General features: G+C 41.0%; 2 protein-coding genes across 2 annotated transcripts; both read right to left on the reverse strand.

The window, feature by feature from the left end:
• Positions 1-176: 176 nt before the first annotated feature.
• LOC307092135 (basement membrane-specific heparan sulfate proteoglycan core protein-like) lies at positions 177-15,818 on the reverse strand (the record flags this gene model as incomplete). Its single annotated transcript, XM_079759035.1, has 11 exons — positions 177-1,381; positions 4,252-4,293; positions 4,682-4,778; positions 5,223-5,489; positions 5,801-6,172; positions 6,504-6,604; positions 7,062-7,449; positions 11,511-11,777; positions 12,756-13,022; positions 14,156-14,422; positions 15,488-15,818. The coding sequence occupies 11 exons, from the start codon at positions 15,816-15,818 to the stop codon at positions 1,330-1,332; spliced, it is 2,451 nt and encodes an 816-aa protein (XP_079615161.1). The 3' UTR covers positions 177-1,329.
• A 114-nt stretch (positions 15,819-15,932) lies between these two features.
• LOC307092144 (myeloid cell surface antigen CD33-like) lies at positions 15,933-16,965 on the reverse strand (the record flags this gene model as incomplete). The annotated part of the gene is made up of 2 exons (XM_079759047.1): positions 16,886-16,965; positions 15,933-16,321 (listed from the first exon to the last, which is right to left on the reverse strand). The coding sequence occupies exons 1-2, from the start codon at positions 16,929-16,931 to the stop codon at positions 15,933-15,935; spliced, it is 435 nt and encodes a 144-aa protein (XP_079615173.1). The 5' UTR covers positions 16,932-16,965.
• Between the last annotated feature and the right edge of the window lie 348 nt (positions 16,966-17,313).

Genomic DNA, 17,313 nt, shown 5'->3' on the forward strand with positions numbered 1-17,313 from the left:
ATGCACTTTGATAACCTTTCTAGAGATAAACGGGCATTGCATTTTCGTATTCTTAAGTCAGTAAATGTTTACTGTGTGGAAATTGCATTAAATGAAGGATACAATTTCGCACGTTGAGCACACAGTTGTGTGACTCATTTATTTAGTTTTTGAAAAACAGGAATCAAAACGTGCTGCAAGAGAACATATGCCGCATCGGGCTCCGCGTCATGAGAAGCTCGTAATCCTTAAAGGGACAGCGATCCCTGAAACACCGAGACAGTAAAAGACATGCCTAACACAGTGTAAAGAACAACACATAACAAAATACTGTAGGTGAATTATGTAACACTCACTACAACTGAATGTTTGTAAGCTTAATACAACATTGTTGTTCAATGTTGATTTTGAGAGAGAGAGAGAACTGCTAAAACCTAGAGATTGGCATGGTTTTATTTCAGTAAGCCTATTAGCTGGTTTGATTTGCATTGAGAAATCATTAGGCTAACTAACAGTTGTATCCAAATTAAAATACACTGTATGCTTAGAATAAGGTAATAATTAAACTTTTATAGTTTAATAGCCTACTTGAAAGGTCTATTACAGTGCCCAAAAAGATTTTTCTATGTCTAAATTGGGTTATGCATAACAATAATACCTGTATTTTTATACAGATGCTTCACAAAAAGACTTTCGTTCAATTCTATATGACTTCTGCTATCTTAATAATAGTATTCGGAGCAGAGAGGACTTCGACACACATGGCAGCAGACAAAGTTCCTGCTGAGTTTCAGTGAATTATACTCCCCCCTTCTTATATTAGCTCCACAGTGGTGAGGGTGATTATCTGCCCCCCCTTAACTTTATCAGTATGTAAAATGGCTTCACTTTAACACAGCAACCACCGATGATAAGAACATGACAGATCTTATTGTAAGCCTATATGACCCATGGACTGTAAAGATATGAATGCATAAATACTGTAAGTTAACAGAAGAACAGGCTCATGAAAGACTGAGCGGCCATTCCATCAGGAAACTAAATTGAGAAGTATTTTTTTTAAACGTAACCTAGTCATCAGGACCAGAATGGAGAAGAACCAGTCTTTACAAACCTCAGCGTTATTCAGACAACCTTGACTATATTCAGAATAAACAACATCATACAATAAAGAAAGAAAACTCAAATGCATAAAAACACTGAAATCATCAGAAATGTTACAAGCAGAAATAGAAACTGAAAAGAACAAGACTCAACCAATAATTCTGCGAGAGACAACAGACATGATGTCGTCAGTGTTCCCTTATCTCATCACTGGAGGAGGAAGAGGAGTCGCTGCTTGAGTTTGGTTCAGTGAACGACCTCGCTGTAGACGATCTCATGTTCCGGTCCAGGGGCTGACCTGTCACCCAGAAGCAGACCAGCAAACCTCAGATTCCCTTCATCCTTTCACTAGTAGCTTAAAGTGCCACTGAGCTAGTGAACCTGTTTCTGTTTTAAACATCTTAGTATGTCTACTTTGATCTCAACATAGTCATGTATGCCATTCTGTCAGTCACTGAAATAATAAACTTATTTTGCAAAACAGATTTAAAACCTTACGTTTTAAATCTGCAGTTTTTAACAGTTTGTTAAAAATCAACTCTCCCCTGAATTCCAGTTCAGGTGCTCTTGAATGCCAGGGTGAAGGTGTGTGTGTGTGTGTGTGTGTGTGTTGATGTGCAGAGCTTTGTTTGGGAGGTGGTTTATGTTGCTGGTTGCATCCTATCACACTCTTAAGCTAAGATCTGTCCTTGTTTAAAAATAGCTGCCTTGGGTCATAACCATGGGGATAACACCTTCCTCTCCTACTAGAACTCAAAACAACTCATGTCATGATTTATTTAAAGTCTCATAGTGATCAAACTTGAGCTAAACAGGGTGTATAAAAACACTTTACTACCCACACGCTAAAAGCTCTTTGGCAGATTTGATACAATCAAGTCATTTGCGTTTGAATTGCGTTTGAAGTGGACAGTTGAATAGCTGACTTCCTCTGAAGCTCCCACCGCTTCCTGTTTACAGTCCACCTCCTAGACAGACAGGTGGTCAGACAGACAAACTCACACAAACAAGTGCGTCAATTCATTAACCCAGCCGCACGCACGCACACACGCACGCACACACGCACACACGCACGCACACACGCACGCACACACGCACGCACGCACCAGAGATGGAAATTAACTTTTTTGCCCAACAGCCACTGTGGCAGGTAGATTTAAAAATCTATCAGCCACTCATCTTTTTTACCAGCCACTTTTTATACGCTATATATTTTTTAAATATATGCAGACATTTTAAACAATATAATAGTAGCAATAGATAAGAAAAGTGTTTTTCATACACATCATTTTTTCATCAGAAGTGATTTTTACTCTAAGTAGGTGCTACCAAGGAACTGAGTTGAAAATGTTACACTCTTACCGCATATGATAAACAATACACAGGTATCTGCCATGTTAAGTCATGTTTATTTCAAAGGTGTTAAGATGACAAGTTTGTGGATAATTCATCTATACAAAATATTTTCAATAAAAAACAATAAAACAACATGCATGGCTACACCATCATAAGTCAATAGGAACATTTGTTTTTTCAGTGCACTGGCCTTTTAATTTCTTCAATTCAACCAGATGTATAATGAAATCTGCCCCTATAATGCAACAGATGTATCCTCTCGGTATAGGAAGACTCATACTCTGCCTATGCATTCAAAATTAAACATTTGAAAACAGGCCATGAAGAAACAAGAACAAGAAACAATGACTTAATAAGTGCAAGACACATTGAAAAACGTCAGAATACATTAAATTATATATATATATATATATATATATATATATATATATATATATAGGAACTCGTTAGCGTATCTGTTTGTGTACGTTCGCTATGCAGCCCTACTATTGCGCATTCACAGACTGGCTTTTGTCAAAGGAATACCCGGTCAATGATGGATTTAATATGGAGGCAAACGACTAAAAATTGGATCTTTGTATGGATTTATATGCATGTTACGGGATGAATTGATAAGCTCCTGTAAGGGCTACGATGGCACAGATGACAGCTGATTTGGAACGGAACAGCAAAGTAAGGAACTCAGACTTTTTTACTGTTCAATTATTAATGTTGTTTTTGAACGAGTATTGGAATACTCGCTCGGAATATCCAACGAGTATTCTAAGCCTCTAAAATGGTATTCGGGACAGCCCTACCTCTTAGCACACACACTTGACATCTGTTTTGACCAGACTGACAGAAAGCAGCTGTTTGCCAAACAAGTGAGCAGAGCTCTAAGGTTACCCAACATGCTAGTTTTTCGACAGCAACAAACTATTGCATTAGGCCTAATAGAAAATAAAAAATTAACTTACGTGCAGTGCCATTCAAAGTCTTGAAATGGCCTTCCCTTTTTGGAAATTGCGTGTGCATTTCGAAATAGTAGAGCCAATTTCGAAATTCTATGGGCTATTGAGCGTCCTCATCGCTGTCGTGGTTTCGGGTGCTGATTTTCCCTTGGCAATTTTCAAAACGTGAAGGTGACTTTTTGAGGACTCGTGGTCCTTCACGGCTTCCAATTTTAGGTTTTGTGTCCCACTCACAAAACTATTGGACCTGTGGCCATCCGAAGCATGTTTATGACAGAGAGCACATAACATTGTCTGGCTCGTCCCGTCCAACACCAGCCGGTCACGGTGTTGCCCACTGTCCGATGTTCGCCATCCCTCATTAAAACAACGCTTCTTTTTGGGGGTGACAACCGTACTATCATCCGCCACCTGTACCTGGCCTACACTCTCCTCAGCTGTTCTCTTTCCTCCGGTGAGGAAACGCAACATTGCTTTCTCTAGTAGCTCTTTCTTTATATGTCAATAATTAGCCTAGCATACTATACCGAATGTTGATACCGGCATATTATCTCTATGGTTACCGGTGTATTATCCCGGATGTTGACAGTCGCAGTTCAGCAAAAGAGGCGTAGAAGAAGAAGGGGGCCGGATGTTGACAGTGATGGTTGTGGAACTGTGCAGCGCCGTATGACGAATGTATTAAATATGCAAATTTGAACGGACCTGACTGGAAAGTATTACCCGACACAGTGGCGGGTGAAGTGACACAATTCACCCGCCACCATACAAATCCACCCGCTAATGGCGTGTGGCGGGTGTTAATTTCCATCCCTGGAACACACACACACACACACACTTTTAGTTGACAGGAGGTACTCACCTGTTGTCGAATTCCTCTACTGCCTTCGTTTGTGCATGTCTCCTATTTAATAATAAAATAAGACATCACAAATGCCAGATAGATATTTAGATACATTTAGAGAATTCGGTTGGATTCTGTGGATTACTATGAGTTTCCTCTCAAGGGTAATAATGCCTTTCAAATATTATCATCTTCATTATCAGCATCAAGATTAAAGTGGACATTTCGAAGATTTACGTTCTGTTCCCTTTGGCGGCCCCTATGGTGATAAGTGGTAATTGCAATCCCTCCCGGTGAGCTCCACAGTGAGCTGCGTTCCCTCCCCCAAGTTGAACAGACATTTATATCAAGCAAATCTCAGAGACAAATACTTTCACCTTTCCAAAAATATCTCACAAATCATCTTCAACGTCCTATTTTGACCTCTTCTCAGAGTTGATTTAAGTACCTTTTAGCGAAGACCAGCCCAGCCAGGAGGAGAAGGATCACAGCCAACAGCACCGACACCACCGACACTGTCACGTGCCTGGCATGCCTCTTTTTCTCTGTAAAAGAACGCAATCATTAGATTTGTTTAGATCACTTTGTCATAAACGGTAAGATTACATTACATTATATAACGTGTTAAATAATGTTAGACTATAATAGACTATATTAGATTAGATAATGTTGGAATATAATAGGCTTTATTAGTTTAGATAATGTCTGACTATAATACACTATATTACATGAGATAATGTTAGTCTTTAATAGACTTTGTTAGATTAGATAATGTTAGACTATCATACACTATATTACATTAGATAATGTTAGACTATAATACACTATATTACATTAGATAATGTCAGACTATAATACACTATATTACATTAGATAATGTTAGACTTTAATAGACGTTATTAGATCAGATTATGTTAGACTATAATACACTATATTACATTAGATGAGGGACCACCCTCATGTGCATTAGTGAACACAGAGGGGCTCACCTTCATCTAGCACCACGACCAGACTCCAAGGCGCAGAGGTTTTCTGCCCGCTGGAGTCCAGAGAGCAGGTGTAATCCCCTGTGTCGTCATTGGTCAGATTGCTGAGGTGGAGGGCGGGGTCTGTCTCTGATAGGGCGTGGCCATTTCTGTACCAGTGGATGTCCAATTGGTGGAAGGAGCAGGCTGAGGTACAGGTGAGTGTGACCTGACCGCCCTCTTTCACCACATTGTCAGTGATGGAGCTTCTGACCTTCACATCCTCTCCATCTGTTGAAGACACAGTGAGACGGACGTTCTTTACTGTCAGAACTAGAAGTAACACTGACTAGTGTCAGAACTAGAAGTAACACTAACTAGTGACACTTGTAGAATGAACCCTTACTGTTAAAAGTACTAGATGTAAAACGAACTAGTAACAGTACTAGAAGTAACACTAACTAGTGTCAGAACTAGAAGCAACACTGACTAGTGACACTTGTAGAAGTAACCCTAACTATTAACAGTACTAGATGTAAAACTAACTAGTAACAGTACCAGAAGTAACACTAACTAGTAACAGTACTAGAAGTAACACTTTCCAGTGACAGTGACTACGACTCCTTTCGGTCCAGTGTACCCATCGGCGTTGGTCTTGAAGCTAAAGCGGTACGTTGCAGCGTCCTGTTTCAACATATTGATGATCTTTAAGGTGCAGTTTCTGACAGGGTCCCCCAGGTACAGGAACCTGCTGTCGGCCCGGGCGTTGCTGCTGTCGTACACGTTGGGCTTGGTGACTTGGCAGATCTCGTGATTGGGGCACCAGACCACGCGGTTCACCCGGAGCACCACGCCGGTCCATTTGTGCACCGCGGGGTGGGTGAAGCTGCAGGGGATGGTGGCGGTGGAGCCCTCCACCACGCAGAAGGAGTCAGGGTACTCCACGTGCCAGCCAGGGTCCGCCCCCAGCGGCCCTGGAGGAAGCAGACATAATATTAGACTATAATAGGCTATATTACATTAGATAATGTTAGACTATATTAGATAATGTTAGACTATAATAGGCTATATTACATTAGATAATGTTAGACTTTAATACTTAGATTACTATTAGATTAGATTAAGTTAGACAATCACACACTATATTACATTAGATAATGTTAGTCTTTAATAGACTTTATTAGATTAGATTATGTTAGACTATAATACACTATATTACATTAGATAATGTCAGACTATAATACACTATATTACATTAGATGAGGGACCACCCTCATGTGCATTAGTGAACACAGAGGGGCTCACCTTCATCTTCCAACACGACCAGACTCCAAGGCACAGAGGTTTTCTGTCTGCTGGAGTCCAGAGAGCAGGTGTAATCCCCTGTGTCGTCATTGGTCAGATTGCTGAGGTGGAGGGCGGGGCCTGTCTCTGATAGAGCGTGGCCATTTCTGTACCAGTGGACGTCCAATTGGTGGAAGGAGCAGGCTGAGGTACAGGTGAGTGTGACCTGACCGCCCTCTTTCACCACATTGTCAGTGACGGAGCTTCTGACCTTCACATCCTCTCCATCTGTTGAAGACACAGTGAGACGGACGTTGTTTACAACCGGACACCTTGCTAACACGAGTGTCAGAACTAGAAGTAACACTAACTAGTGTAATAACTAGAAGTAACACTAACTAGTGTCAGAACTCGAAGTAACACTAAATAGTGTCAGAACTAGAAGTAACACTGACTATTGACACTTGTAGAAGTAACCCTTACTGTTAACAGTACTAGATGTAAAAGTAACTAGTAACAGTACTAGACGTCACACTGACTAGTTCCAGTACTAGAAGTAACATTAACTAGTAACAGTACTAGAAGTAACACTTTCCAGTGACAGTGACTACGAATCCTTTCGGTCCAGTGTACCCATCGGCGTTGGTCTTGAAGCTGAAGCGGTACGTTGCAGCGTCCTGTTTCAACATATTGATGATCTTCAAGGTGCAGTTTCTGATGAGGTCCCCCAGGTACAGGAACCTGCTGTCGGCCCGGGCGTTGCTGCTGTCGTACACGTTGGGCTTGGTGACTTGGCAGATCTCGTGATTGGGGCACCAGACCACGCGGTTCACCCGGAGCACCTCGCCGGTCCATTTGTGCACCGCGGGGTGGGTGAAGCTGCAGGGGATGGTGGCGGTGGAGCCCTCCACCACGCAGAAGGAGTCAGGGTACTCCACGTGCCAGCCAGGGTCCGCCCCCAGCGGCCCTGGAGGAAGCAGACAGTCGGGGTCACAACAGGGAGCCCGGTTCTAAGGGAGGGTCTCACATGAGGTCATGGTCTCTCCAAGGTGAGCTTTTCACCATCATGGTGAGGATGAGAGCGACTGGTTGATGGTGAAGACGCTCTGAGAAGGTCAGGGTGTGACGTTGATATTGTGATGTGTTTGGTTTTATATCATATTATATTATATTTGATATCATATCATAAAGCATAATAAATTATATTATATATCGTGTTAAACTTCAGACTACTAGATATCAAGTTTTTTTCTTTTATGTTATGAAAGCTTTTTTAGTGAGGCCCATTACGAAAACAATGCATTATCATTATCATCACTTCTATTATTATTATGATAGCATATGGAACGATAAACTGATCAAAGTGTCCTTCTTTGTCTGTGTTTACTGGTCGAGTTGAGGTCCATTAGACTCTAGAAAGAGCTCTAGGTTGAGCCAATAGGCCAGCTGGATCCAGTTTGTGTACTGACACGTTCCCGGTAGTAAACAGAAGAAGCATTACAGCTTACCAGCTAGCAGCAGGAGCACAGAGAGGGTCCATGGATTCATCTTCATCTACTCCGAAGATTCCTCTCTGTGCCTGGTTATTATTGCAACTTGGGCGGGGGGGGGGGGGCTGTTTGGCTGATTGTGAAAGGCTACAGTAATAGTCCTCACATGTAGCTTCCTCTTTTTAGATATTCTCTGCAATAGCCAATAACCTCCCTTCACAATACTTTAAAGACCAAAGACCTCTCATTGACATGACATGTCACGCTACGTCCTGCTACGCGGTCCAACACCCCCATCTATTGGCCGCTGGTGGCTTCTGGTCCTCATCCCCTCGACGCACCTGCCAGTAATATGCTAATCACCGTACCCTACTTCAGTCGGGCATTTCCAGTCTGCCGGCGCCAGTTCGTCGTTTACTGCTACAAGTTAGTATCGCCCTACCAGCTCTTGTTCAAGTCTTACCCCGATTCCTTGCTCCCTTAGTAATCCCCTCTCCCCCTCTCTAGTTCTCCTTCTGCCCGCCTGCCTACCCGTTATCGGGCCTTCGCCTGCCTGACTCCCCGTCCATCGCTGAGCCCTTGCCTACCCAATCGCCCGCCCGGGACCAGACCCCCCGCCTGCTTGACTACCCGCCTTGCTTGTGTCAATAAATCCCGTTGCCCTCGCCCTGTCTCCGCCTCCCTGTGTCCAGCACTTTGGTCTCCGCGTTCTGTTCCCTAACATGACATCCATCAGCAATTCAGTTCATATTGGCCCGGTAGAATGTCCCTATAGTCCCATTATCAACGTGTTTTATAGAAGTAGTCCCTTTGCTTTGGATTGATCTACAGCTTGGACCCGATCGTAAAAAACATAATTAGAAGTACAGTTTGACTTTCGATTATTATAGTGAACGACCGTTATGCCTTTATTTAGATCTGGGATAACTTCATAAACAGGAGGATTCGTAACATTTAGAGACTAGAAGGAGTGGAAGGAGCAGGCTGAGGTACAGGTGAGTGTGACCTGACCGCCCTCTTTCACCACATTGTCAGTGACGGAGCTTCTGACCTTCACAACCTCTCCATCTGTTGAAGACGCAGTGAGACGGACGTTCTTTACAACTGGACACCTTGCTAACACGAGTGTCAGAACTAGAAGTAACACTGACTAGTGACAGTACGAGAAGCAACACTGACTAGTGACAGTACGAGACTAATATACTACATTAGATTATATAATGTCAGACTATAATATACTGTATTAGATTATATTATTTTAGACTATAATATACTATATTAGATTAGATAATGTTAGACTATAATAGGCTTTAGTATATGCTACACGTGAACCTCCTAAAATGGCGTTGATTGGTTCGCTATCTCGGGATATTGGGCAATATCCCATGATTGAGATCTCAAACTCTGGATATTGTTTTTAGACCGTGTGACTGTCGTCTCGTCACGCTAATAAAAAGCAAATGTACCGCTAATAAAAACAAAGAAATCCTGCTTAAAGGATTATCTTGTTTATTTTTTTGAGTGTTCACGCGTAGTATATAACAAAAAAATGATTCGCCTCAGGCTCCGTGAATAGTGGGGAATAGTCCCCTCAGCCTTCGGTCTCGGGGGCTATTCCCCACTATTCATGGAGCCTTCAGAGAATAATTGTTAAATATTCAATTAGATAATGTTAGACTATAATATACTTTAGAAGATAATATAATGCTAGTGTAACGTGAGCGTTTGGCTGAACCCAAGTGCACAGACGGGTGAAGAGCGTGGAACAGTGTCAATCGTTTATTCGGATTCAGGATCGGCAGGCAGGATAGTCAGACAGGCGGGGATCAGGAGCAGGCAGGGTAGTCGGACAGGTGGGGATCAGGAGCAGGCAGGATAGTCAGAAAGGCGGGGGTCAGGAGCAGGCAGGATAGTCAGACAGGCGGGGATCAGGAACCGGCAGAATAGTCAGACAGGCGAGGATCAGGAGCAGGCAGGATAGTCAGACAGGCGGGGATCAGAGAGCAGGCAGGATAGTCAGACAGGCGAGGATCAGAGAGCAGGCAGGATAGGTGGTAGGTCAGGATTCGAATCGCGGGAAAGCACTGTAAAACACAAGAGACAATCTGGCAGGGAATGTTTGGGAGGAAAGGAATGATATAGGGGAAACACAGGTGAAGGTGGTTGGGTTAATTGGGAGTGATCAGGGTGACAGGCAGGTGAATGGGAAAACCAGGGGTGGATCATGACAGCTAGACTATAACAGGCTATCAGACCCTCCAGAAAAACGCGATTATGTGATTGCATAATTCAACGCATAATCAGCCAGAGTCCGCATATTAATGCGGGGGCCGCATTTTTTCAAATATGCCGCACTTTCACTGCATAAATTGCCGATTTCCCCAAAAAATATGTGGGGCTTGCATGATTTAATAATCCCCCGCATTTTCGTTGCAAAGTCACATATATCTTAGCAGAAAGTTGAAAAATGTTGCGTTTACTTCACACAAGAGCAGCCATTTCCCACTGTTGCCATGGGAACGTTATGAAGTGACGTAATTACGCGACTTGAATGTCTTCGAAAAGCTGCAATTTTCACAAGTTCCCGCATTTTCATTGCATAAAACTGCATAAATATGCCGCATATTTCATCGCAATTTTTAAGAAAACGTGCCGCATAATCAAGGTTTTTTGGCCACAACAATTACAAAAAAACGCCACATTTTTCTGGAGGGACTGGGCTATATTACATTAGGTAATGTTAGACTATGTTAGATAATGTTAGACTATAATAGGCTATATTACATTAGATAATGTTAAGACTATTTTAGATAATGTTAGACTATAATAGGCTATATTACATTAGATAATGTTAGACTATATTAGATAATGTTAGACTATAATAGGCTATATTACATTAGATAATGATAGACTATATTAGATAATGTTAGACTATAAAAGGCTATATTACATTGGATAATGTTTGACTTTAATAGACTTTATTAGATCAGATTGAGTTAGACTATCATACACTATATTACATTAGATAATGTTAGACTTTAATAGACTTTATTAGATTAGATTAAGTTAGACTATCATACACTATATTACATTAGATTTTGTTAGACTAAAATACACTATATTAGATTAGATAATGTCAGACTATCATACACTATATTACATTAGATAATGTTAGTCTTTAATAGACTTTGTTAGATTACACATTACATTAGATGATTTTAGTCTTTAATAGACTTTATTAGATTAGATTAAGATAGACTATCATACACTATATTACATTAGATAATGTTAGACTTTAATAGACTTTGTTAGATTAGATAATGTTAGACGATCATACACTATATTACATTAGATTTTGTTAGACTAAAATACACTATATTAGATTAGATAATGTCAGACTATCATACACTATATTACATTAGATAATGTTAGTCTTTAATAGACTTTGTTAGATTAGATAATGTTAGACTATAATACACTATATTAGATTTAATGAGGGACCACCCTCATGTGCATCAGTGAACACAGAGGGGCTCACCTTCATCTTCCAACACGACCAGACTCCAAGGCGCAGAGGTTTTCTGCCCACTGGAGTCCAGAGAGCAGGTGTAAAACCCTGTGTCGTCATTGGTCAGATTGCTGAGGTGGAGGGCGGGGCCTGTCTCTGGTAGGGCGTGGCCATTTCTGTACCAGTGGACGTCCAATCGGTGGAAGGAGCTGACTGAGGTACAGGTGAGTGTGACCTGACCGCCCTCTTTCACCAGATTGTCAGTGACGGAGCTTCTGACCTTCACATCCTCTCCATCTGTTGAAGACACAGTGAGACGGACATTCTGTACAACTGGACACCTTGCTAACACGACTGTCAGAACTAGAAGTAACACTAACTAGTGTCAGAACTAGAAGTAACACTGACTAGTGACAGTATGAGAAGCAACACTGACAAGTGACAGTACGAGGCTAATATACTACATTAGATTACATAAGGTCTGACTATAATATACTGAATTAGATTAGATTATTTTAGACTATAATATACTATATTAGATCAGATAATGTTAGACTATAATTGGCTTTACTATATGCTACACGTGAACCTCCTAAAATGGCGTAATTTGATTGGTTCGCTATCTCGGGATGCTGGGCAATATCCCATGATTGAGATCGCAAACTCGGGATATTGTTTTCAGAGCGTGTGACGGTCGTCTCGTCAAGCTAATAAAAAGCAAATATACTGCTAATAAAAACAAAGAAATCCCGGCAAAAAGGGTTATCTTGTTTATTTTTTTGAGTGTTCACGCGTAGTATATAACAAAAACATTATTCGCCTCAGGCTCCGTGAATAGTGGGGAATAGTCCCCTCAGCCTTCGGTCTCGGGGGCTATTCCCCACTATTCATGGAGCCTTCAGAGAATAATTGTTAAATATTCAATCAGATAATGTTAGACTATAATATACTTTAAAAGATAATATAATGCTAGACTATAATAGGCTATATTACATTAGATAATGTTAGACTATATTAGATAATGTTAGACTATAATAGAATATATTACTTTAGATAATGTTAGACTATAATAGGCTATATTACATTAGATAATGTTAAGACTTTAATAGACTTTATTAGATTAGATTAAGTTAGACTACCATACACTATATTACATTAGATAATTTTAGTCTTTAATAGACTTTGTTAGATTAGATAATGTTAGACTATAATACGCTATATTAGATTTAATGAGGGACCACCCTCATGTGCATCAGTGAACATAGAGGGGCTCACCTTCATCTTCCACCACGACCAGACTCCAAGGCGCAGAGGTTTTCTGCCCACTGGAGTCCAGAGAGCAGGTGTAATCCCCTGTGTCGTCATTGGTCAGATTGCTGAGGTGGAGGGCGGGGCCTGTCTCTGGTAGGGCGTGGCCATTTCTGTACCAGTGGACGTCCAATCGGTGGAAGGAGCTGACTGAGGTACAGGTGAGTGTGACCTGACCGCCCTCTTTCACCACATTGTCAGTGACGGAGCTTCTGACCTTCACATCCTCTCCATCTGTTGAAGACACAGTGAGACGGACGTTCTGTACAACTGGACACCTTGCTAACACGACTGTCAGAACTAGAAGTAACACTAACTAGTGTCAGAACTAGAAGTAACACTGACTAGTGACAGTATGAGAAGCAACACTGACTAGTGACAGTACGAGGCTAATATACTACATTAGATTATATAAGCTCTGACTATAATATACTGAATTAGATTATTTTAGACTATAATATACTATATTAGATCAGATAATGTTAGACTATGATATACTTTAAAAGATAATATAATGCTAGACTATAATAGGCTATATTACATTAGATAATGTTAGACTATATTAGATAATGTTAGACTATAATAGAATATATTACATTAGATAATGTTAGACTATAATAGGCTATATTACATTAGATAATGTCAGACTATAATAGGCTTTAGTATATGCTACACTTGAACCTCCTAAAATGGCGTAATTTGATTGGTTCGCTATCTCGGGATGCTGGGCAATATCCCATGATTGAGATCGCAAACTCGGGATATTGTTTTCAGAGCGTGTGACGGTCGTCTCGTCAAGCTAATAAAAAGCAAATATACTGCTAATAAAAACAAAGAAATCCCGGCAAAAAGGGTTATCTTGTTTATTTTTTTGAGTGTTCACGCGTAGTATATAACAAAAACATTATGCGCCTCAGGCTCCGTGAATAGTGGGGAATAGTCCCCTCAGCCTTCGGTCTCGGGGGCTATTCCCCACTATTCATGGAGCCTTCAGAGAATAATTGTTAAATATTCAATCAGATAATGTTAGTCTATAATATACTTTAAAAGATAATATAATGCTAGACTATAATAGGCTATATTACATTAGATAATGTTAGACTATATTAGATAATGTTAGACTATAATAGAATATATTACTTTAGATAATGTTAGACTATAATAGGCTATATTACATTAGATAATGTTAAGATTTTAATAGACTTTATTAGATTAGATTAAGTTAGACTACCATACACTATATTACATTAGATAATTTTAGTCTTTAATAGACTTTGTTAGATTAGATAATGTTAGACTATAATACGCTATATTAGATTTAATGAGGGACCACCCTCATGTGCATCAGTGAACATAGAGGGGCTCACCTTCATCTTCCACCACGACCAGAGTCCAAGGCGCAGAGGTTTTCTGCCCACTGGAGTCCAGAGAGCAGGTATAATCCCCTGTGTCGTCATTGGTCAGATTGCTGAGGTGGAGGGCGGGGCCTGTCTCTGGTAGGGCGTGGCCATTTCTGTACCAGTGGACGTCCAATCGGTGGAAGGAGCTGACTGAGGTACAGGTGAGTGTGACCTGACCGCCCTCTTTCACCACATTGTCAGTGACGGAGCTTCTGACCTTCACATCCTCTCCATCTGTTGAAGACACAGTGAGACGGACGTTCTGTACAACTGGACACCTTGCTAACACGACTGTCAGAACTAGAAGTAACACTAACTAGTGTCAGAACTAGAAGTAACACTGACTAGTGACAGTATGAGAAGCAACACTGACTAGTGACAGTACGAGGCTAATATACTACATTAGATTATATAAGCTCTGACTATAATATACTGAATTAGATTAGATTATTTTAGACTATAATATACTATATTAGATCAGATAATGTTAGACTATGATATACTTTAGAAGATAATATAATGCTAGACTATAATAGGCTATATTACATTAGATAATGTTAGACTATATTAGATAATGTTAGACTATAATAGAATATATTACATTAGATAATGTTAGACTATAATAGGCTATATTACATTAGATAATGTTAGACTATAATAGGCTTTAGTATATGCTACACGTGAACCTCCTAAAATGGCGTAATTTGATTGGTTCGCTATCTCGGGATGCTGGGCAATATCCCATGATTGAGATCGCAAACTCGGGATATTGTTTTCAGAGCGTGTGACGGTCGTCTCGTCAAGCTAATAAAAAGCAAATATACTGCTAATAAAAACAAAGAAATCCTGGCAAAAAGGGTTATCTTGTTTATTTTTTTGAGTGTTCACGCGTAGTATATAACAAAAACATTATTCGCCTCAGGCTCCGTGAATAGTGGGGAATAGTCCCCTCAGCCTTCGCTCTCGGGGGCTATTCCCCACTATTCATGGAGCCTTCGAAGAATAATTGTTAAATATTCAATTAGATAATGTTAGACTATAATATACTTTAAAATATAATGTAATGCTAGACTATAATAGGCTATATTACATTAGATAATGTTAGTCTATAATAGAATATATTACATTAGATAATGTTAGACTATATTAGATAATGTTAGACTATAATAGGCTATATTACATTAGATAATGTTAGACTTTAATAGACTTTATTAGATTAGATTAAGTTAAACTATAATACACTATTACATTAGATGAGGGACCACCCTCATGTGCATTAGTGAACACAGAGGGGCTCACCTTCATCTTCCACCACGACCAGACTCCAAGGCGCAGAGGTTTTCTGCCCACTGGAGTCCAGAGAGCAGGTGTAATCCCCTGTGTCGTCATTGGTCAGATTGCTGAGGTGGAGGGCGGGGCCTGTCTCTGGTAGGGCGTGGCCATTTCTGTACCAGTGGACGTCCAATCGGTGGAAGGAGCAGTTTGAAGTACAGGTGAGTGTGACCTGACCGCCCTCTTTCACCACATTGTCAGTGACGGAGCTTCTGACCTTCACATCCTCTCCATCTGTTGAAGACACAGTGAGACGGACGTTCTTTACAACTGGACACCTTGCTAACACGAGTGTCATAACTAGAAGTAACAGTAACTAGTGTCAGAACTAGAAGTAACACTGACTAGTGACACTTGTAGAAGTAACCCTAACTGTTAACAGTACTAGATGTAAAACTAACTAGTAACAGTACTAGAAGTACCACTTTCCAGTGACAGTGACTACGACTCCTTTCGGTCCAGTGTACCCATCGGCGTTGGTCTTGAAGCTGAAGCGGTACGTTGCAGCGTCCTGTTTCAACATATTGATGATCTTCAAGGTGCAGTTTCTGACGAGGTCCCCCAGGTACAGGAACCTGCTGTCGGCCCGGGCGTTGCTGCTGTCGTACACGTTGGTCTTGGTGACTCGGCAGATCTCGTGATTGGGGCACCAGACCACGCGGTTCACCCGGAGCACCGCGCCGGTCCATTTGTTCACCGCGGGGTGGGTGAAGCTGCAGGGGATGGTGGCGGTGGAGCCCTCCACCACGCAGAAGGAGTCAGGGTACTCCACGTGCCAGCCAGGTTCCGCCCCCAGCGGCCCTGGAGGAAGCAGACAGTCGGGGTCACAACAGGGAGCCCGGTTCTAAGGGAGGGTCTCACATGAGGTCATGCTCTCTCCAAGGTGAGCTTTTCACCGTCATGGTGAGAATGAGAGCGACTGGTTGATGGTGAAGACGCTCTGAGAAGGTCAGGGTGTGACGTTGATATTGAAATGTGTTTGGTTTTATATCATATTATATAATATTCAATATCATATTATATAATATTTGATATCATATCATAAAGCATAATAAATTATATTATATATTGTGTCAAACTTCAGACTACCAGATATCAAGTTTTTTTCTTTTATGTTATGAAAGCTTTTTTAGTGAGGCCCATTACGAAAACAATGCATTATCATTATCATCACTGCTATCATTATTATGATAGCATATGGAACGATAAACTGATCAAAGTATCCTTCTTTGTCTGTGTCTAGTGGTACAGTTGAGGTCCCATTAGACTCTAGAAAGAGCTCTAGGTTGAGCCAGCAGGCCAGCTGGATCCAGTTTGTGTACTGACACGTTCCCTGTAGTAAACAGAAGAAGCATTACAGCTCACCAGCTAGCAGCAGGAGCACAGAGAGGGTCCATGGATTCATCTTCATCTTCTCCGTAGCTGCCTCTCTGTGTCTGGTTGTTACCGTCACTTGGACAGGGGGGGCTGATTGTGAAAGGCTACAGAAAGTCTTCACATGTAGCTTCCTCTTTTTAGATATTCTCTGCAATAGCCAATAACCTCCCTTCACAATGCTTTCAATACCATATATAGCTCCCCTTCTACCTCTCTCATTTACATGACATCCATCAGCAGTTCAGTTCATATTGGCCCAGTAGAACGTCCCTATAGTCCCATTATCAACGTGTTTTATAGAAGTAGTCCCTTTGCTTTGGATTGATCTACAGCTTGGACCCGATCGTTAAAAACAGAATTTGAAGTACAGTTTGATTTTCGATTATTATAGTGAACGACCGTTATGCCTTTATTTA

The sequence above is a fragment of the Pollachius pollachius genome, assembly GCF_949987615.1.
Source record: "Pollachius pollachius genome assembly, chromosome: 1".
In the NCBI taxonomy this organism is placed as follows: Eukaryota; Metazoa; Chordata; class Actinopteri; order Gadiformes; family Gadidae; genus Pollachius; species Pollachius pollachius.